Genomic DNA, 23,337 nt, shown 5'->3' with positions numbered 1-23,337 from the left:
TATAACCCCACCCACTTTGCCAAAGCAGTCTCTTTCTACTGTAAAGTGAGTATCAACAGGTATAATAAACAGATCTATATATAGACTACAGGGAACATAAGGTTGAATATATTATTATAGACCTGCTAGATCTACTGTCTCTATTATATTACGACAGACCAGCTAGATCTACTGTCTTTATTATATTACAACAGACCAGCTGTATCTACTGTCTCCATTTCACTTTGGCCATTGTTGTGGGCCTGCCCTCCCCTCAACAGCCTCAAATAGGCTATTTCATGTGGGTTGGGGTGGGGCGGCAGACACACGCATCTCACATTTCATTTTTATATATTGCTTCTAAAAAATAAAAAATAATATTTTAGATTATTAATTTCAAACAAGGGCATTAGCATGAGAACAACTTACCAGTCCAAAACATTTCCTCTCCGTTCAAAAAATATTCCTCCACTTGGGAATCACTAAATGAATCGTCCTACAACAATCTGTCTCACTTTTCCGATCAATTTCTTCTAAAATTGTGTGTACACCTGTATATCTAGACTTCGATTTAGCTTTCCCTGACTTAGTTGCCATACTGATTGATATATAAACAGCTGAATCTGCGCGTTTACCAAACAATGCAGTGCGTAATATGCGTAGCTCCTTCCGGTATAAAACTTCAATAGCGAATGACTCTCTTTACACCGGAGTTTACTACATGGGTTGGTCTTCCAGCACAACCATTGCATATTGCCGTTTACCTCAGCTCATTGGCTATCTACCCAGCTAGATTTCAAGACGATCCGTGGTCATTGGGTTAAAATACAGTCAATCAACGAAACAGTAGTCATAGCATTGGTGCACAGTGATGTCATTACTTGTTGTCTTCAAATTGGTTTATTTCAGTCAATACGTCCCGCGAAATGACCCATCAGGTTTGGTTGTGTTACAAACAAACCAGTTGATTGCAATGAAACCAAACATGACTGGAAAAGTCACGTTTTGTGTGAGTATTTACCCTCGAATGTGTCGTCGAAAATGGAATGAGACGGAATTCACGACACAAGCGGTTCACAAAATGTTTTGTGTTTGGCTATAAAAAACAGATTTTATCAAACAAAAGATCATTCATTGTGTAACAACGAGCATTGGGATTGCAAACAGACGAAGATCTTCAAAAGGTAAACAATTTATTTTAATGCATTTTGTGATTTTGATAGCCTGTGCTGGTTGAAATAGTTGTTTTTTATGGGGCTATATCCTCAGATAATTGCATCGTATTCTTTCGCAGTAAATCCTTTTTTAAATCTGACAACGCAGTTGGATTAGCAAGATTCTAGGCTTCGATACATGTGAGACACTTGTATTTTCATGAATGTTTAATATGACTATTTATGTAGCGATCACCGTATGTTGTGGAATTTCAGCCCGCTACCAGGTTCCGTGCGCAGAGAGGTTAATGTTGATGATGTCAGTAATAACCACAAGAAGCATATGGCTGTGCTCTTTAATCACCACTTCATTAAGTCAGGATTCCTATTTTACTCAGCCACGCCTCCAACATTTCCTCATCTCCCACCCCTTCTAATGTGACTATCCCAGATCCCCTTTTTCCCCTGCCTGCTACAAAGTTTCTCTCTGCGGGCAGTCACTGAGCCTGAGGTGCGAAAGGAGCTCCTGAAACTTGAACCCCAAAAAACCCATCTGTGTCAGATGGTTTAGACCCTTTCCTTTTTAAAGGTGCTGCTCCTATCATCGCCAAGCCTACCTCCGACCTTTTTAACCTGTCTCTCCTTTCTGGGGAGGTTCCCACTGCTTAAAAGCCAGCCATGGTTCATCCTTTATTTAAAAGAGGGAAAGCTGATCCTAACTGTTACAGGCCTATTTCTATTTTGCTCTGTTTATCAAAAGTGTTGGAATAACTTGTCAATAATCAACTGACTGGCTTTCTTGATGCCTATAGTATTCGCTCTGGTGTGCAATCTGGTTTCCGCTCAGGTTATGGATGTGTCACTGCAACCTTAAAGGTCCTCAATGTCACCATTGCTCTTGATTCTAAGCAATGTTGTGCTGCTATTTTTATTGACTTGGCCAAAGCTTTTGATATGGAAGACCATTCCATTCTTGTGGGTCGGCTAAGGAGAACTGGTGTCTTTGAGGGGTCTTTGGCATGGTTTGCTGACTACCTCTCTCAAAGACTGCAGTGTATAAAGTCAGAACATCTGCTGTCTCAGCCACTGCCTGTCACCAAGGGAGTACCCCAAGGCTCGATCTTAGGCCACATGCTCTTCTCAATTTACATCAACAACATAGCTCAGGCAGTAGGAAGCTCTCTCATTCATTTATATGCAGATGATACAGACTTATACTCAGCTGGCCCCTCCCCGGATTGTGTTAACCTCTCTAGGGGGTGTGGGACGCTACCGCCCCACCTGGCCAACATCCAGTGAAATTGCAGAGCGCCAAATTCAAAAACAGAAATACTCATTATAAAAATTCATAAAACATACAAGTATTATACATCGATTTAAAGATTAACTTCTTGTTAATCCAACCACGGTGTCAGATTTCAAAAATGCTTTACGGCGAAAGCATACCATGAGATTATCTGAGAACAGCGCCCAGCAGACAAATCATTACAAACCGTAACCAGCCAAGTAGAGGAGTTACACAAGTCAGAAATAGCGATAAAATTAATCACTTACCTTTGATGATCTTCATATGGTTGCACTCACAAGACTCCCATTTACTCAATAAATGTGTTTTGTTCGATAAAGTCCCTCTTTAAATCCAAAAACCTCCGTTTTGTTTGCGCGTTTTGTTCAGTAATCCACAGGCTCAAAGGCAGTCACAACAGACAGATGAAAAATCTGAAAAGTATCAGTAAGGTTCATAGAAACATATCAAACAATGTTTATAATCAATCCTCGTGTTGTTTTTAGTCATAATAATCAATAACATTTCAACCAGGAAAAAAAAACAAAAAAAACTCACCCTCCTTTTCCACAGCAACCAGTGATCCGGGTCAAGGCAGTATAGCTTCTGTCCCTCTCCTCACCCCTACCTGGGCTTGAACCAGGGACCTTCTGCACACAACAACTGACACCCACGTTGTTTCCCCATTGCGCCAGGGAAACAACTATTTCAAGGTCTCAGAGCATCACCAATTGAAACGCTATTAGCACGCACCACCGCTAACTAGCTAGCCATTTCACATCGGTTACAGATACACTGTCCTTCTCCCAGCACATGTCAAAGCTGCAAGCTAAAGTTAAATCTAGACTTGGTTTCCTCTATCGTAATCGCTCCTCTTTTCACCCCAGCTGCCAAACTAACCCTGATTCAGATGACCATCCTACCCATGCTAGATTACGGAGACATAATTTATAGATCGGCAGGTAATGGTGCTCTCAAGCGGCTATATGTTCTTTACCATTCGGCCAATAGATTTGCCACCAATGCTCCTTATAGGACACATCACTGCAATCTATACTCCTCTGTAAACTGGTCAACTCCATATTCCCGGTTGCAAGACCCACTGGTTAATGCTTATTTATAAAACCCTCTTGGGCCTCACTCTCCCCTATCTGAGATATCTACTGCAGCCCTCATCCTCCACATACAACACCTGTTCTGCCAGTCACATTCTGTTAAAGGTCCCCAAAGCACACACATCCATGGGTCTCTCGTCCTTCAGTTCGCTGCAGCTCGCGACTGGAACAAGCTGCAACAAACACTCAAACTGGACAGTTTTATCTCAATCTCTTCATTCAAAGAATCAATCATGGACACTCTTACTGGCTGTTGTGGCTGCTTTAGGAGATGTATTGTTGTCTCTACCTTCTTGCCCTTTGTGCTGTTGTCTGTGCCCAATAATGTTTGCACCATGTTGTGTTGTCATGCGTTGCTGCCTTGCTATGTTGTCGTCTTAGGTCTCTCTTTGTGAAGTGTTGTCTCACTTTTCATTGTGTGTTTTGTCCAATATTTATATATATTTTTTAATCCCAGTCCCTGCAGGATGCCTTTTGCCAGGCCGTCAATGTAAATAAGAATTTGTTCTTAACTGACTTGCTTAGTTAAAAGGTTATATACATTTTTTTTAAATTAGGTGGATAAGAGTCACAGACAAGACATTTACAAGACTAAAATTGTTTTATTGGTCCTTTTAATTGTCAGGATTGTGCACCTCCTTTACAAAACACCATGGCAGAGATGCAACAGCGTCCTCCACTTGAGCGTGAGGAGTGGGCACATATATCAGGCTTCATGGCAGGGAGACGCAAAGCCATCCCTTTTTGTAGTGGACGTCCATTCACATGACCTCAGCTACTCAGTGTTCTCCAATTATTTGAATGAGAAAGTATTATTTTGCTTACCTCTTTACCCATTGTATATCTCAGACACTGTTTTTCACATAGCCCCAATTCCATATGAGAGGATGATGTCATTCCATGATGTTCGAAATCAGCTCTGAAGCAAGAAATATAGAAATGGACCGAGAAACTTTTTTATGAGGACCGTCCGTCTTGCAGATGTTGGCGCTGCTGGATGTGAGCGTTGCCGCAGCCGGATTCTCTTTTACCCGCATAACGAATAACTCATTTCCGTCATTGTTACAATATCAGTCTTTTACATTTCACATAGTTAAGTTTCAACAATGCACTCAAGACGTTGAAGTTAGCACACTCGGTGAATGAATCAGTATAGCTATTCAGTTTTAATTCTGCTGGATTTCTAGCAAATCGGCGCTAGCTAACTGACATTGCTGGCTGCACGAGAACCACTGGACGCTGTAGCTGTGTGGCTAAACTAGCCAGCTACACTAACGAATGGCTAGGCTTCTCACCATTTTCCATTAACTTGCTGTTTTTAGACGAAAGATACATTTTCGTTTTATGTTTAAACACTCACAATCCATATAATCTCTATTCACGGGTATTATAGCGCAGTTTATCGATATCCAGATCAAGTCTGATTCTCATGTGTCCTGTGTGTTGGTAATAGCTGATGCTAGTTACCAGGAGATACATCCACCAATAGCGAAAGCCCCTTTGTGTTGGACACACCCATGAGGAAGAGCACCATGTTTTGTGTACACTGCCTGTCTAAACAGCCCTGGCATACAACAGCGGGGAAGTATACTTTGCCTACCCTTGCTAACTATAATAAATTATTTTCTGGCCATATCAGAGCTACATTTTTTTATACATTTCTCAATAAAATGAAATTTCTAATTTAAACAGCTAATATTTAGCTTGAAAAGTAAGAACCAGGGCAGGGAGCAGCCTGGGACAGAGAACAGAAGGTTTGTTAGATTAGATGCCCAGTTGTGTCCAAATGTCCTCAAAAGCCGTACTGCAACCCTGAATCAGAGCGTGAAAATTACACCACAAAAACATAACTCCCCAAATGCATTTTGTGGACGACTGTCAAAAGTTGAACACTGTTTTATTTATTATAAATCATTGCATTTTATATAAAAAGGGCAAAGGGATCTGAAATGAAACCATTGTAAATGTAAACCTCACAAGAAGGGCACCACCTGACCTGGTTACAGACACTCAATGAGCCAATACACCTGGTTAACGATCCACTGTCACCAAAAGGCCTGGGCCATGTCCAAGTTCATTCAACAGTTGTGAATGGATTAGAACCGAGTGCTGCAGACATAAATGAATGAGAGCATTACAAGCATGGCGACTCAGAGGACTATTGTGTTTTGTGCACTTAACACAACGGTCACTAGCAGCCAACACACATTCTTGACATGTTCACAAAACTAGAGTGAATAGCTAGCTGTCCAATGGTATAAGATTGTTGAGAATTTGGAAAGGTAAACAAGACAAAAGCTTTGTGTAACGCCCCAGTCCTGAATGTAGCCCAGGTACAGCCACCTTCTGTTTGCACAAGACCAGGGCCAACCCATAACACCTACCTACCCTAGGGTGTTCACAGATCTGAAAAAACTAGATGCGAAAGCTATAGTCATAAGTCCACAGGCCAAAACCATATCGCTTAGATGTGTCCAGTCATTTGGGATCTGTGAACACTAAAAGGGACTGGGGCTAGGGACCAACATGGAACCAAGCCCTGGTTGTTAGTTAGAATAAGCTAAGACACTGTTGCAGTCTAGAGCACTCAAAGAGCAGAAGAGAGCTTAAAAGAGTGGGATCTTTTTTGAAGAAATCAACTTGACATTTGAAAGGACTTATTGGTACAGTGCATTCAGAAAGTTTTCAGATCTTAACTTATTCCACATTTTGTTACATTACAGCCTTATTCTAAATTTAATTCAATTGCCCCCCCCACCCCACCCCAATCTACACACAATACCCCAAAATGACAAGGCAAAACCAAAAATGTTTGCTAATTCATAAAAATAAAACTTAAGTATAAAATGTACATAAGTATTCAGACCCTTTACTCTGTACTTTGTTGGAGCACCTTCACTGCTGATCCTCTCATGCTCTGTCAGGTTGGATGGGGTGTGTTGCCGCACACAGCTATTTTCAGGTCTCTCCAGAGATGTTCGATCGGATTCAAGTCCAGGCTCTGGCTGGGATCATCAAGGACATTCAGAGCCTTGTCCCAGCACAACTCCTGCGTTGTCGTAGTTGTGTGCTTATGGTCATTGTCCTGTTGGAAGGTGAACCTTCAACCCAATCTGAGGTTCCGAGCACTCTGGAGCAGGTTTCCATCAAGGATCCCTCTGTACTTTGCTCTGTTCATGTTTCCCTTGATCCTAACCTGGCAGTCCCTGCTGTTGAAATACATCGCCACAGCGTGATGCTGCCACCACCATGTTTCAACGTAGGGATGGTGCCAGGTTTCCTCCAGACCTGACTCTTGGCATTCAGAGAATCTTGTATCTCATGGTCAGAGTCCTTTAAGTACCTTTTGGCAAACTGCAACTGGGCTGTCATGTGCCTTTTACCAAGGAGTGGCTTCCCTCAGGCCACTCTACCATAAAGGCCTGATTGGTGGAGTGCTGCAGAGATGGAAGAACCTTCCAGAAGGACAACCATCTCCACAGAGGAACTCTGGAGCTCTGTCAGATTGACCATCGGGTTTCTTGGTCACTTCCCTGATCAAGGCCCTTTTCCCGATTGCTCAGTTTGGCCGAGCGGCCAGCAGTAGAAAGAGACTTGGTGGTTCCAAACTTCTTCCATTTAAGAATGATGGAGGCCACTGTGTTTTTGGGGACCTTCAATGCAGGATACATTTTTTGGTACCCTTCCCCAGATCTGTGACACAGATCTCGACACAAACCTGTCTCGGGGCTCTATGGAAAATTCCTTCGACCTCATGGTTTGGCTTTTGCTCTGACATGCACTGTCAACTGTGGGACGTTACATAGACAGGTGTGTGCCTTTCCAAATCATGTCCAAGCAATTGAATTTACCACAGGTGGACTCCGATCAAGTTGTCAAAACATCTCAAAGATGTTCAATGGAACAGGATGCACCTGAGCTCAATTTCGAGTCTCAGAGCAAAGGGTCTGAATACTTACGTAAATAAGGCATTTGTTTATTTGTAATCAAATTGCTAAAATTTCTACAACGTTTTTCGCTTTGTCATTATGAGGAAATAAATTAACTTAATTCATTTTAGAATAAGGCAAAATGTAACAAAATGTGGAAAAAGTGATGGGGTCTGAATACTTTCCGAATGCACAAAAAAAAAATTGAATTTAGATAATAAATAAAATAAAAATTCTAGGAAGTAAAGTACTGTCACTGTCAAATAAATGTTTACTTTAGGACATTACTCAGTCTTAGGACATTACGCACGCTTGAGTACGACCACATCTTTGAACAAATCATGGTTGGCCATCACAACTACAGGCAATAGATAGGCCAAGAATAACCCTTTAAATAGTCCACATTTCAAAACGCAACCCAATTCATCCACACTCAAATATTGTCCCAAAATAAAAACATTATTTAAAATCAAGTTGATTTCACTGACCCCAAAAAGTAAAGCTCAGGCTCTGGTAATAAGGTGTTATTTGAAGACAACTAGATTTCCCTTAATGTAATACAATAATTTAATAGGCCTGCGTCTTTGGGTCAAATCACCAGTGTTTCCAGGTCAATGTAAGCTGTAAAAATATGAGACTTGGGGTATGGCTTTCTGGACCTGGCTTTTAAAGCAACCCTATATACTGAGCTTGTTTTGTGAGTTTAGGGAGGGTGGGGAAAGATTCAAATGGACCACAAGTCCAAATTACCTAAAACACATATTAAAGAAAAATAAAACAAATAACTTAAATAGAAGTGCTAAAACAATAGTTATTTGAGCCCTTTCATTAACCAGAAATAAAGCAGGGTGGATGCCCCAACAGGGCTTCCACCCCAACAGAAAAGGAGAGAGGAATAACAGTAATACCAATTTGTCATCCAATGATTCACAGATGTACAGTTCACTTAGGTCAGACTCCGCCCACCCCAACCTCCCTTCCCAGAATTCTATAGTCCTGTAGTCATTGCCCCCCCCATGTCTGTGAGCCCCGTCTGCCTTCTGTTTCAAGTCTGTCTGTGCTGGAGGGAGAGCTCTCATCAGTCTCAGTGCATCCCCTGTCCTCCTCCTCTGCCCTCTTTAACTGCTCTTCTTTTCTCCTGCGCTCCATCTCCCACTCTACAAAGGTGTCAAAGAGGCTTGGCCAGGCCTCATCCTCGCTGTAGTTGCTCAGGTCCGGCCCGATGGCCTGCGTGAAGTTAAGGAACATGTTCCAGGTGTCCCGCGAGATGCCCCGCACACCTGACGGGTTCTCGCCCAGGAAGTCCAGCCAGTGCTCGAGGATGGCTGGCGTGTCCTGCGTGAAGACCAAGCGCCACAGCGCAATGGCGATGTCACGCTGCAGCGAGCGCTGGCCTTCATCAGCGTCCAGACCGAACTGGAAGGTGAAGCGGTACAGCTCCTTGAAGTTCTCATCGCCCTGCGCCTCCAGCAGCATGAAGGGGAACCGGGAGCAGATGCCCTCGAGACTGTCTGCCTTGATCGCCCTGCATCCGTCTACAAACTCCTTCCTATAGACAGGTGGAGAAAAACAGGGCTGCATTATAGACCACAACACAAGGTTATTATAAAAAATGTAATTAATAATGAAAAAAACTATTTAGACAACTTAAATAAAATAATTAACAACACTGAAACTATATTTGACTTAAACTAAATAAAATCATCATGAATTGTTCAGTTTTATTGTAAACTTGGCAAAAAAATCTAACAGGGTTTTCAAGAGATTCAAGCTACAGAATCTGGCTGGTAAATGCTGCCAGAAGATGGTGTTGTTTCAAATAGGTCTACTTAGTGCGTCACTATCACTTGCTAACAGGGTGGGAAAAAATGCCTAAGTAGCTAACTTGATTCTTCTTACATGTACTACCAAAGTTAAAAAGCATTGGATTGGTGTAAGCATGGGGAGAGTTTGCTTCCACCATATTTTTTGCACCAGTCTTGGCGCTATTCCTTTTGAATCCAAGTCACATTGAGATTTACTTTATAATTTCAACCTAACCTATAACCTGACCGATCACCTTTAATATTACTGCCTTCTCTGTGGTATTTGTATTTATTAAGGATCCCAATTAGCTGCTGCCTTTCCTGGGGTCTAGCAACATAAAGGCAGTTATATACCCTCAGGCCACTACCCTACTACCAAATATCTAGAATACAAAATCCATGTGTACGTGTGTGTAGAGTGTGTGTCTTATCAGGTGTATGCGTGTGTGTCGGTCTCTTCACAGTCCTCGCTGTTCTATAAGGAGTATTTTTATCCATTTATCCTAATTTCCTACTGCCTGCATCAGTTACCTGATGTGGAATGGAGTTCCATGAAGCCATGGTACTATGTGGTAACATCCAAAAAACACAATAACAAACAACTCTGACAAACGGTTCCGAGCCTCCACACATGATTTCTGTCCAACACTAAAACTATAACTGCAACTAAATATAAATATTTTTGCGAAATAAAACTAGCAAATCAGGTCTGAAAACTAACAAACTAAATTTAATAGAAATAAAACTAATATAAAAACACAAAACTTTAACCTTGCTGCAACATAATGTCAACCTTTGAACCAGGCAATAAGCCTTAAATAAGCCTTATGGAGAAAAACCTGTATGTGACAACCTGGGGCAATTTCAAGCCAATAAGCTCAGTTGAGAAACTCTTACCATCAAACTGATAAAACATCACCAAGGCCTCAACATAAACAAGTCAGGTAAAGTAAGCAAGGAAATAACTGTGCCGTCTTGGTCTCTCAACTCTTTGTCAGTATGATAACGTGTAGCAGGCCCAGACACTTTACAGCACAGGGAGAGAAAGGGCAAGATGCCCCTGAGATAAACTTGACCACATCCTGTCATCCTGCCATATTGTGCTTCTGTCGCTTCAGCACATGACACCCTGGCCAGATATGTCCTCTGATATGCCTTTTTTCCCCACCCCATTTTATACTGCAGACATTAAATCAGACCTGGTCTGAACAGCAAAGCAACAGTAAAACCTTTAAAGTTTAGGTAGCTCAGATGGGAACATTTTGTTTTATGTAAAATGATCATAATAGGTCCAATTTTCAGACTAGGTACATCATTACATGACAATTGATGAGACAAAATCATCTGAGGAATAGACCATGAGAAAGACACACTGTCCACTCCATACTCATCTCAGCCACTTATTACAGAGTGCAGTGTCAGAGCCAGAGACGGATTCTATTTGTGCCTCCTACCTGTCAACTATAAAGTGTAAGCTACAGAGCTGCTGAAACGAGTGTGTGGGGGGATTGGGGTGGCCAGCCAGAACAATGTTAATTGAAACACTGCACAGTAACAGGAAACTAGCCTAAAACAGACAATGCATGGGAGCCATAGACATTTTTGAATTTGATCAGAGTTTAGCATCAGACATTATGAGCTAATATGGTCTCTTTTGGACCAATACTTGACTCGAAGAATCTTCTCAGAAGATATTCTCTGAATATCAGCAACAACACATTGATGTAGCGTTTTCTTTGTCTTATGCCTACCCCTTCCCATTCACAACCCATCTCTCACCTTGTAAACTTGCACATGGTGGCAGCCTGAAACTTCCAAGCAAGGACCAGCACACGGAACTCGGCGGGATCCACGTACAGGTCGTTGCAGAACCTCTCCATGCCCTCCTCTAAGATAGACTCCTCCTGCGGGTCCTTGTAGCAGCAGAAAAGCTCCTCGATGCGCAGCAAGGACGGCCCCTCCTTATCTGCCACCGAGTGCTCCTCATTCCTCAGGTCCCCCATCATGGCCGATGTGGGGATCATTGTGGTCTCCACGGTAACCTCCAAGGCATTCTTGGTGCCATTGAACATGAGCTCACTGGAGGCCTTGCTGCTCAGGGAGCTGGGCTCCTCCTTGTGACCTCCTCCCCCACTGCCTCCCGTGCCCCCGCATTTCTTGTGGTGGGACTTGGACCCAGGCTCCTTGTCGCCACTCTTGCTCCCGAGCGAGGACGATGGGTTCTTACACTTGGTGACACACTGGCCCATGTCGCTCGCTTTGGTTCTCACGGTCTGTCCTCCCCTCCTTCAGGCCCTGCCTGCCCCACCTAGACGCCTCTGCTCTGGCCTGGTGAGACGTCTCAACATGCCTTTGGGCCCTGAGACAGAGGAGGAGTCCAACACAGTCACACAGAGTCAACAATAACAGTGGCAATGAACCACTGGATCAACAAAGCTGCGGGTCAAAAGCCACAACACTGAGGTGATAATTACTAGACAAAACGACCACTAAATGATAGTTAGAAAAACATATGAAGATCATACAGTAGGCTACATCACCACCAATGAAGAAGGGTGGAGGGCCATGGAGAGGAGGGGGGCCCAAATCAAACTGGAGGGCTGTATAAGTACGAAACACTTATAGAGAGGAGCCTTATACAGCAAGGGTTATCATAGAAACACAGACTAAAATACTTAACAAAATGTTTTTAACCATAGAAACCACAAGATAAAACAATAAGAAGTGGTCTGGCTCATACATACTACTAGCCTACACAATACCCTTCCAGAGTAGTTCAGAGATAGAGCAAAAAAAGGGTTGGTGCTGATAAATACTTACAGACACTTCCTCAGAATGCATTGACCACTCTAGATGAAGGTGTCATCTTTTTCTGCTCCATTGTAGTGACCGCAATGCTGAATGACACGCACCATCTTGTCACCATAAGCATAATGTCATACAGGGGTGTTGTTCTCCCACATGTAGATTCAGTTTGTTTACTTGCTGTGAATTTGTAATTTGAGATCGAGAAAGCAGTCAGTTACTACGTAGCAGGGTATTCCCACAGCAAACTATAGCAACAAATATGCCTAAGCCTTCTCCTTTGTGAGAGCTTTTAATTATATACATTTGAAATATTCTGTGACTCATGAGAAATTCATGATAGCTTCCAGCTGTCTCAAGATTCATAAGCCACCTAGCAATACTCATGATTAGATGATGAACACTACAAGAGAACCGCCCCTGATCACATTTAGCTATTGAAACTATTCATGAGGAATGGAACCTCCGATCTAGTTCCTCGTGGACACGTACAGGTAAAAGCTTGCAGTGCTTTCAATTATGTTCACCCCATTCTATTATGGCAAATGGAGATTATTGTTTTAGCTAGCTGAATAGGAACACATCTACCATTTCTATACTGAGGGGAATATCTAGTTAACATAGCTATCTACGTAACTATTTAGTTAGCAACCCATTTATCAAAATAACACTGCCAGAAATAATCTAAACTAGCTAGTCTAGCTAACGTTAACTCATCTGAACGCGGCGTTGGCAAGTTGCGTCTTTTAGTTTGACCAACTAACAACATGCTGACCTAATCAACATGACTGTCTAACAACTTCAGTAGCTAAATTCCCTTGGCTTGCTATACTTCGCCATCATCATACCCTAGCTAGTGGCTGTCTAACTAGCACGTCATCATGTAGCTCGAGCGCTAACTTTACAGATAACGTTATCTAGCTAGCATGCCAAAGCTATACACTTGTTTAGATAGTGAACAACAAACGAACCTTTTAAAAATAAATGATTATCTAGAAAATCGCGTACATCACTCCAATAACATTAGCTAATAAAACAAAACGTTAGCTTGCTATCTTAGGACACGACACAAACAAACATCCCCACGTAGCTAAAAAGCTAGCCAGCTGACGTTAGCGAGTCAGCATCATAAACAAAACCGAGCGTTTCAGTTGACTTTCGCCTGATAAGAACGCACCTGGTTTGCAAACAACCGCCCTAAACGACTGACTTCTACTTTAAATTGACTGCTAAATCAAACAACTCAGATGAACCAGTACGAAAGGCTTACAGTTTCTTTGTGTCTCGCCCTTATGTGGACATTAAGGGAATATGCCCTGCATCACTTCCTCCCCGCAGAGCACCCCACCAGCGAGACGTCTCGAAAGCTATGATAACCACTGATCTACATGGATAAGGATGGGCTCCCTGTTTCGATTTAGTTAAACATTGAAGTGGCTGGCAAAAATTCAAACGAACAGGAATCAACATGATATAATATTAGGTGAAATCTTCCTCTTTTGGTTTGAATTTGCAGGGCTTTGAAAAGCGAATTACATTTGGACTTTTGAGCAGCGGTCTCAGCCACTACATGTTTGTGATATAGGCGTCACTACAGACCCTGGTTCGATTCTAGGCTGTATCATAACCGGCCGTGATTGGGAGTCCCATAGGGCGGCACACAATTGGCCCAGCGTCGTTCGGATTGGCCGTCATTGTAAATAAAGGTTAAATTAAAATTTAAATGGTTTCGGAGCATCTTTGCAACACACTGATTGCTGCGAACACGTTAATCAAATTACGTCAGTGTAATCGTCATCTCTATGCGACATGTTGACTAAAAAGCGCACAGCAGGTAGGTCAAGTAATTCATAATACGACTATTCTGCAAATCAACATTAGGAATTCATGTTATTGTAATGTTGACATACACCGTTAGATATTCCTGTCCTATATGTTCCAATTACATTAAAGATAAACATGTCATCATTAGCCAGGTGTATTGGCTTGTCACTCTGCTAGCTCTTTTTTTATTATTTTTTTAATGTAGAAAAACCAGTATACATACAAGAAGTATACAAATAGATAATGATAACATATGCTAGGAGGTATAACAAATGACATATTATACAAAAACCTTAAAATAAACACACATTGATTGTTTTAACAGCTTTCTTAGAAGAATGTTCAATAGTCTGCTCAAATGTACTCCTCGAATTCCTTATATAAAACACGGAAGTGTTTTTTAATTAGTGAATTTATGAATGACATTTTTCCATTAGCACGATTAGATTTATGAGATAAAATAGTTTTTCTTCATCCTTATTATGGTTAAGGAAATCCGAGCAGCACATTCTCCCATAAAAAAAGTCACCCTGCTTGCTCACGTTAGCCCATGTTCATCAGCGTGATGCAGACCCCAGTGAGCTAATCAAAATTAAATATACTTATACACTTTTTTTCTGAAAATCAGTTCATTGAATTCTAGTGTACATACGATCAATGTCACCAGGGATGGGCTGTATGTGAAGGACTCTACTAAGCTGATAGCTATCTAGTGATTCTAGTCCATGCTACAATGAAAATAAAACATTTCTGATGTTATATTACCACCTAGTGGTTTATTTAAACATGCGAGAACATGTATTATTTTCCCAGACTTTCCAGCAGTAAACCTACTTGTGTTTCAGTAATAATTCAAAGCAGTTAACTCACATCCATATATATGTATATGTGTTTTCACCTATCCAATGATGTTTGATCAGTGGTTATATCATTTCAAACAGGCTCCCAGTCTGACTCCCTGCATATATTCTTTATATTCCCTGCTTTGTATTGTTTTTAGACCAAATGATGTCTGCCACACGCAATCAGGTCCTGTCACTGTATATGAGGGTATTTCGGATTGCCCGGGGCTGGCAGTCCACACTCCCACAAGAGACTGAGAGTGAGAGACGGTACATTGTCCAGGAGGCCCAGACCCTCTTCAGACAGAACCAACAGGTACAGATAGTAGGGATGGGCATTTGAAATTATTTGACTGTTCACATATATATTTTTTCAAGTACTCGGAATGGAAAAAGCATTTTTGGAGAACCACCAATAATTGTCCAAGACCATATATCAGGCCGATATAGGCCTTTTCTAGTCCATCCCCTTCTATCGGCAATGCCAATAGTCCCTTTACATAGCAAAACTGCTGCTATGCCAGCCACCTCTGGCATAGCAGCACTGCACAATGCTGAGGAATGTCTAGCTGGGAAAATCAGCAGTAGTAGTAAGCTTGCTCATTCTCCAACAGAAAGGTGCACTGTTGAGAAATGGATTAATTGAGACAGTGACCAAAATCAAACTCCTGTTGCAAATATTAGTTTAGTTAATTCACTAACAATAAGTCTTGTGTCGACGTGTCCGGACATGCATGCATTAAGCAAGCTAGCTAGCTAAGCAGATAAATATGACTTGCAGTGGTGGAAAAAGTACCCAATTGTCATACTTGAGAAAAAGTAATGATACTTTTATAGAAAATGACTCAAGTAAAAGTGAAAGTCACCCATTAAAATACTACTTCAGTAAAAGTCTAAAAGTATTTTTTTTAAATGTACTTGAGTATCAAAAGTAAATGTAATTGCTAAAACATAAGTATCAAAAGTAAAAGTATAAATAATTTAAAATTCCTTATATTAAGCAAACCAGACAGCACAATTTTCTTGTTTTTTAAATTCATGGATAGCCAGGGGCACACTCCCAACACTCAGACATAATTGACAAAACTTTATTTGTCACATGTGTAGACTTTAGTGTGAAATGCTTACTTAAAAGCCTTTAACCAACAATGTATTTCAAGAAGATTTATGAAAATAATCTCATAAATGTCCTCTCACTTTTAATTGCGTTTATTTTCAGCAAAGTTAACATGTGTAAATATTTGTATGAACATAACAAGATTAAACAACTGAGACATAAACTGAACAAGTTCCACAGACATGTGACTAACAGAAATTGAGTAATGTGTCCCTGAACAAAGTCAATATCTGGTGTGGCCCCAGCTGCATTAAGTACTGCAGTGCATCTCCTCCTCATGGACTGCACCAGATTTGCCCGTTCTTGCTGTGTGATGTTACCCCACTCTTCCACCAAGGCACCTGCAAGTTCCCGGACATTTCTGGGGCCAATGGCCTTAGCCCTCTGATCCAACAGGTCCCAGGCATGCTCAATGGGATTGAGATCCGGGCTCTTTGCTGGTCATGGCAGAACACTGACATTCCTGTCTTGCAGGAAATCACGCACAGAACGCGCAGTATGGCTGGTGGCATTGTCATACTGGAGGGTCATGTCAGGATGAGCCTGCAGGAAGGGTGCCACATGAGGGAGGAGGATGTCTTCCCTGTTGAGATTGCTTGAAATGACAACAAGCTCATTCCAATGATGCTGTGACACACCGCCCCAGACCATGACGGACCCTCCACCTCCAAATCGATCCCGCTCCAGAGTACAGGCCTCGGTGTAATGCTCATTCCTTTGACGATAAACGCAAATCAGACCATCACCCCTAGTGAGACAAAACTGCGACTCGTCAGAGAAGAGCACTTTTTGCCAGTCCTTTCTGGTGCAACGACGGTGGGTTTGTGCCCAAGGGCGACGTTGTTGCCTGTGATGTCTGGTGAGGACCTGCCAACAGGCCTACAAGCCCTCAGTTCAGCCTCTCTCAGCCTATTGCGGACAGTCTGAGCACTGATGGAGGGATTGTGCGTTCCTGGTATAACTCGGCCAGTTATTGCTGCCATCCTGAACGTGTCCTGCAGGTGTGATGTTCGGATGTACCGACCCTATGCAGGTGGTGTTACACTCGGTATGCCACTGCGAGGATGATTAGCTGTCTGTCCTATCTCCCTGTAGCGCTGTCTTAGTTGTCTCACAGTACGGACATTGCAACTTATTGCCCTGGCCACATCTGCAGCACTCATGCCTCTTTGCAGCATGCCTAAGGCACGCTCACGCAGATGAGCAGGGACCCTGGGCATCTTTCATTTGGTGTTTTTTAGAGTCAGTAGAAAGGCCTCTAGTGTCCTAAGTTTTCATAACTGTGACCTTAATTGCCCGTCTGTAAGCTGTTAATGTCTTAACGACCGTTCCACAGGTGCATGTTCATTAATTGTTTATGGTTCATTGAACAAGCATGTGAAACAGTGTTTATACTCCTTCCAATGAAGATCTGAAGTTATTTGGATATTTACAAATTCTTTGAAAGACAGGGTCCTGAAAAAGGGATGTTTAGTTTATTTACCAATTAGACTAAAATAAAAAGTAACAATAACGAGACTATATACAGGGGCATCGGTACTGAGTCAGTGTGTGGGGGTACAGGTTAGTTGAGGTAATTTGTACGTGTATGTGGGGGTGAAGTGACTATGCATAGATAATAAACAGCGAGTAGCAGCAATGTACAAAAGGATGGGGGGGGTGTCAATGTAAATTGTCCGGTGGCGATTTTATTAATTGTTCAGCAGTCTTATGGCTTGTGGGTAGAAGCTGTTGAGGAGCCTTTTGGTTCTAGACTTGGAGCTCCGGTACCGCTTGCCGTGCGATAGCAGAGAAAACAGTCTATAACTTGGGTGACTGGAGTCTCTGACAACTTTGAGTTTTCCTCTGACACCATAAACTATGAAAATAAAGTTGCACACTCCATGTATAAACTCCCAGCAATTTATTGGGTATTTACCACTGTTTCGGCATCACTATGCCTTCCTCAGGGTAATGTCATGAATACTTGAACCAGGTTATGTAGACAAACAGTGCAATTAGTGCAACCAATGACAATAGTGAGGAGTGTGTCATAATGATTAAGTTAATTCAAATTAATTAATGAAACTGTTAAAAAATAGTATATGGCATATTAAATCTACTACGCTATTGTTATCATATAGAAACATAATGGAATATTTTACAACATATTTGCATCAACATACATTGTTTCATTCAATTTCACATAATTTTCTATTTAATTTCATATTTGTTACATGTAATCTTTTGGTTCAACCTTAATGTTTAAGGAGCATCATCAAACAGGGGGAACATATTAGGTGTACGCTAATGAGCTGTTGAAAGAATATATCAATATATAAGACTTGTTCATAAAGGAAAAATGTTGTTCATTAGAAGGGCCTGAGATCAAAGTCCCTGCCTATTTTATACAGGCCCTGGATGGCAGGAAGCTTGGCCCCAGTGATGTACTGAGCCGTTCGCACTACCCTCTGTAGCGCCTTACAGATGCCGAGCAATTGCCATACCAGGCGGTGATGCACCGGTCAGGATGCTTTCGATGGTGCAGCTGTAGAACCTTTTGAGGATCTGGGGACCCATGCCAAATCTTTTCAGACTCCTAAGGGGGAAAAGGTTTTGTCGTGCCCTCTTCACAACTGTCTTGGTATGTTTGAACCATGATAGTTTGTTGGTGATGTGGACACCAAGGAACTTGAAACTCTCGACCCGCTCCACTACAGCACTGTCGATGTTAATGGGGGCCTGTTCAGCCCTCCTTTTCCTTGAGTCCATGATCAGCTCCTTTGTCTTGCTCACATTGAGGCAGAGGTTGTTGTCCTGGCACCACACTGCCAGTTCTCTGACCTCCTCCTTATAGGATGTCTCATCGTTGTCGGTGATCAGGCCTACCACTGTTGTGTCATCAGAAAACTTAATGATGGTGTTGGAGTCGTGTTTGGCCACGCAGTCGTGGGTGAACAGGGAATACAGGAGGGGACTAAGTAAAAACCCCTGAGAGATCCCAGTGTTAAGGATCAGCGTGGCAAGCGTGACGTGTTGTTGCCTACTCTTTCCACCTTGGGGTGGTCCGTCAGGAAGTCCAGGATCCAGTTGCAGAGGGAGGTGTTTAGTCCCAGAGTCATTAGCTTAGTGATGAGCTTCGTGGGCACTATGGTGTTGAACGCTGAGCTGTAGTCAATGAACATGCTACATTTTCGGCAACAAGCCATCTGACTTGCGGTGTAACTTTAGCTATTTACTGGTGTGTTTCTGGCCAGCCCCAATCATATCTGTAAATTGACAGTTGTTAGTTGGATTAGAGGATTGTCGTAATAGGGAAATGAAGTGTTTTTAAAATGCCTAAATAAAGGTTGACAATAGGTTTAGATACCTAAGAATGTTCCTGCATGTTTATAGACCAAAAAATATGTAGATCAGTGCGTCCACAGTTTTTATGTGAGTGAAGTCATACGTATAAAAAAAAATCACAACCGCTGTGATGGAAACAGGAAGTTACGGTACAGTTTTGTAAATGCCGACAGATTATTTGTTCATTTGAAATGGATCTTTTTGCGTTGGTAAAATGTGTTTTGCAAGAAATGGAAGTGGATAGCCATTATGCGCAAATAGTGATATATGACTTGGAGTCACGTGATGATATGGTGTGTGGCCCTCCCACTATGACTCGGGAACCATGCAGTTTATTGGGCTACAGATGAAAAAAATAAGTATACTGAACAAAAATATAAATGCAACAATTTCAACGATGCAACAATTTCAACGAGTTACAGTTCATGTTTGAAATCAGTCAATTTAACTGGACTTCACAGCAGTTGCAGGGACTCAACCATGGGTCTGGGAGGATATAGGCCCACCCACTGGGGAGCCAGGCCCAGCCAATCAGAATGACTTTTCCCCACAAAAGAGCTTTATTACAGACAGAAATACTCCTCAGTTTCATCAGCTGTCCGGGTTGCTAGTCTCAGACTATCCAACAGGTGAAGAAGTCTGATGTGGAGGTCCTGGGCTGGTGTGGTTACACGTGGTCTGCGGTTGTGAGGCCGGTTGGACGTACTACCAAATTCTCTAAAACGACATTGTAGAGTTGGCTTATGGTAGAGAAATTAACATAAAATTCTCTGGCAACAGCTCTGGTGGACATTCCTCCAGTCAGCATGCCAATTGCATGCTCCCTCAAAACAAACTTGAGACATCTGTGGCATTGTGTTGTGTGTCAAAACTGCACATTTTAGTGGCCCTTTATTGTCCCCAGCACAAGGTGCACTTGTGAAATGATCATGCCTTTTAATCAGCTTCTTTCTATGCCACAACTGTCACGTGGATGGATTATCTTAGCAAAGGAGAAATGCTCATTAACAGGGATGTAAACAAATTTGTGAGAGAAATAAGCCTTTTGTGTGTGTGGAGGGAACGGTCAGAACGCAATTGAGTGATTGAGACACAGAGGAGAAAGTGAATTTAGGGAGATGAACGGTGTGATGCTTGGCTTGGTTTCTTTTTTGTTCTGCCCCGCAAATGCACATGTACAAATTGAACTCTAGAGTCAAAGCAAATTCACTTTGTCTTCAAGACAAAATGTAACTTGCCGGTTCAGGTATTCCACCAAATAATTTGACAGTATTTGAAAAAAAATGTGATCTTTGGTTAAAGATCGAGATTTGACGGCCGTTCGAGTTCTCTATTATTCATGCATATCCCTAAAAGATGGCCCTAAAGGTTGTCTGGTGTAGCTCAAATTCTTCTTTATCTGCTCTGTGTATCCCCTTTAGCTGACAGATCATACATCAATAAAGAAGTGCATAGACGAATGTGAGGCAAGGATAGGAATTGGTAAGTGTCAATGACAGCCTGCTTGACGTTTTTAATGATTTCATTTAGCAATGTATCAGGTGTGAGAATGTGACATTTTTCTCAACTCTAATTTGCAGGTCTTCATTACAGGAATCCCTATCCAAGACCTGTAAGTGACAGACATCTAAACCAGAACAAATGTTTCTCTTTCAGGAACTATTGTGTCATTTCACTATTGTCTAATGTAATGGTTTTATTTTGGTTCTTTAATTGCAGCTCTACCTGCCTATAATGGGACTGGCAACCCAGAAAGGCAGGAAGTTGAAAGCACAGCAACGCATGAGGGAGCAGGCCAAGCCGGTTTACTTACAGTCACATGACGAAGACAGTTGAGACTAGATTAACTCCTGTTGCCAAGGCCAGGAAGACCGATCTCAGGAGGAGTTGAGTTCATATGACCACTCAGCTGTAGATGACAAAAGTAATTTATATCCAATGTTCATCACGCACATGTCAATGCGCACTGCAGGATCCAATCCATCATGTCTGTGCAACAGTATACTTTACCAAGTATATTTATGCATGCATTTCCTGACAAAAGCTGTTATGTAAATGTCTGTCCCGTAAGATAGTCAGCCAAAAAGATGTATGATATTGTTTTGACTATTTATTCTTTCAATAAATTGAGTTTTGATAAATGCCACTCCTCTGCATTCATGCTTTCAATAAATAAAAAGTCAGATTAAATCTGTCAGGTAGAAAAATTCTTAGATTCCTCAGTACTTTTCCGATACTTTTTAGCCAGTAGTTCTGAAAGTAGAGCTTGTTCTCTAGCCTCTGTAGCATGCATAAAGAGAATTTTAAAAACTCTGTAGTGTTCATGAGCTGTGCACATGCATGGCTTCACCCCACAACCTCATTGGACAATGCAGTGCCAATCGGACCTTGCGTCCCACTTTAATCTTGCAAGCTCATTTGGGCATCATTCCACCTGCAAATCAACATTGTCTGTCATGCTTGGTTCTGGCTAATTCCCTTTGTTGTACAGACTGGTAGAGCAATTAAGCAATTGTGATAATGTAATTTATACAATGGAAAAGTTATAACCTACTTACTGTATGTTTGCATCAAATGACCTATCCTTTAAAGTCATGTAATGATTACAGTGCCTTCAGAAAGTATTCACGCCCCTTTACTTTTTCCACATTTTGCTGTGTTACAGAATGAATTTAAAATTGATTAAATTGAGATTTTTGTCACTAAACACACTACCCCATAATGTCATTGAAATGATGTTTGACATTTTTTACAAATTAATTCAAAATGAAAAGCTGAAATGTCTTGAGTCTCTTAAGTTTTCAACCCCTTTATTAATGGCAAGCAGTAAAGATTTGCTGAACAAGTTAAAAGTTGCATGGACTCACTCTGTATGCAATAAGTGTTTAACATGATTTTTTAATGACTACCTCATCTCTACCCCACACACTTATCTGTAAGGTCCCTCAGTCGAGTAGTCAATTTCAAACACCGATTCAACCACAAAGACCAGGGTGGTTTTCCAATGCCTTGCAAACAAGGGCATCTACCGGTAGGCGGGTAAAAAAAATAAGCAGACATTGAATATCCCTTTGAGCATGGTGACGTTATTAATTACACATTAGATGGTGTATCAATACACCCAGTCACTACAAAGATACAAGCGTCCTTCCTAACTCAGTTACCGGAGAGGAAGGAAATCCCTTACGGATTTCACCATGAGGCCAATGTTGATTTAAAAAAAGTTATAGTTTAATGGCTGTGATGGGAGAAAAATGAGGATGGCTCCACAACATTGTAGTTACTCCACAATACTAACCTAATTGACAGAGTGAAAAAAAGTAGCCTGTACAGAATAGAAATATTCAAAAGCATGCACCCAGTTTGCAACAAGGCACTAAAGTAATTACATTTACATTACATTTAAGTCATTTAGCAGACGCTCTTATCCAGAGCGACTTACAAATTGGATACTGCAAAATATGTGTCAAAGCGATTATGTTTTTGTCCTGAATACAAAGTGATATGTTTGGGGCAAATCCAATACATCACATTACTGAGTACCACTCTCCATATTTTCAAGCATAATGGTGGCTGCATCATGTTATGGGTATGCTTGTCTGGGGAGTTTTTCAGGATAAAAAAATAAATGGAATGGAGCTAAATACAGGAAAAATCCTAGAGGGAAAACCTGGTCCAGTCTGCTTTCCACCGGACACTGGGAGATTAATTAACCTTTCAGTGGTACAATAACCCAAAACACAAGGCCAAATCTATATTGGAGTTGCTACTAAGAAGACAGTGAATGTTCCTGAGTGGCCGAGTTAGTTTGGACTTAAATCTACTTAAACTATTGCAAGACCTGAAAATGGTTGTCTAGAAATGACTAACAACCAATTTGACAGAGCTTGAAGAATTTTTAAAAGAATAATGGGCAAATGTTGCACTTTACCCGTAGACTTACCCAGAGACTCACAGCTGTAATCGTTGGCAAAGGTGCTTCTACAAAGTGTTGACTCAGGGTGTGAATCATTATTTAAATTAGATATTTTTGTATTACACTTCCAATAATTGTAAAGACATTTCTAAAAACATGTTTTCACTTTGTCTTCGAGGTATTGTGTGTAGATGTGTGAGAAGAAACATATAATTAATCAATTTTGAATTCAGGCTGTA

The 23,337-nt window shown here is 41.5% G+C and overlaps 3 protein-coding genes across 8 annotated transcripts in view; 1 reads left to right on the top strand and 2 right to left on the bottom strand.

The window, feature by feature from the left end:
• LOC135523970 (katanin-interacting protein-like) overlaps positions 1-4,595 on the bottom strand; it is a 42,153-nt gene extending 37,558 nt beyond the window's left edge. The window contains 1 exon segment of the mRNA XM_064951025.1: positions 4,359-4,595. Coding sequence (XP_064807097.1) covers positions 4,359-4,430 — 72 coding nt within the window. The 5' untranslated portion in view covers positions 4,431-4,595.
• A 797-nt stretch (positions 4,596-5,392) lies between these two features.
• Positions 5,393-13,433, bottom strand: LOC135523967 (DCN1-like protein 3). Of its 5 annotated transcripts, none has more exons than XM_064951019.1 (4): positions 13,343-13,433; positions 12,088-12,252; positions 11,047-11,626; positions 5,393-9,011 (listed from the first exon to the last, which is right to left on the bottom strand). In XM_064951019.1, exons 3-4 carry the CDS (start codon positions 11,514-11,516, stop codon positions 8,465-8,467), a joined length of 1,017 nt encoding a protein of 338 aa, XP_064807091.1. In that variant the 5' UTR covers positions 11,517-11,626; positions 12,088-12,252; positions 13,343-13,433; the 3' UTR covers positions 5,393-8,464. The 5 variants fall into 5 exon arrangements, with proteins under 5 accessions (XP_064807091.1, XP_064807094.1, XP_064807090.1 ...); XM_064951022.1 differs by having other exon boundaries at positions 11,047-11,867; positions 13,044-13,413; XM_064951018.1 differs by having other exon boundaries at positions 13,044-13,413.
• lyrm1 (LYR motif containing 1) lies at positions 12,515-21,328 on the top strand. 2 transcript variants are annotated; one of them, XM_064951024.1, is made up of 5 exons: positions 12,515-12,566; positions 14,897-15,054; positions 20,604-20,664; positions 20,763-20,794; positions 20,902-21,328. In XM_064951024.1, exons 2-5 carry the CDS (start codon positions 14,902-14,904, stop codon positions 21,016-21,018), a joined length of 363 nt encoding a protein of 120 aa, XP_064807096.1. In that variant the 5' UTR covers positions 12,515-12,566; positions 14,897-14,901; the 3' UTR covers positions 21,019-21,328. The 2 variants fall into 2 exon arrangements, with proteins under 2 accessions (XP_064807096.1, XP_064807095.1); XM_064951023.1 differs by lacking the exon at positions 12,515-12,566 and adding an exon at positions 13,839-13,906.
• Positions 21,329-23,337: the final 2,009 nt, after the last annotated feature.

Source organism: Oncorhynchus masou, chromosome 31 (genome assembly GCF_036934945.1).
Source record: "Oncorhynchus masou masou isolate Uvic2021 chromosome 31, UVic_Omas_1.1, whole genome shotgun sequence".
Lineage (NCBI taxonomy): Eukaryota > Metazoa > Chordata > Actinopteri > Salmoniformes > Salmonidae > Oncorhynchus > Oncorhynchus masou.
Note: the sequence above shows the minus strand (reverse complement) of the source record. Positions and strands in the feature narration are given on the sequence as shown.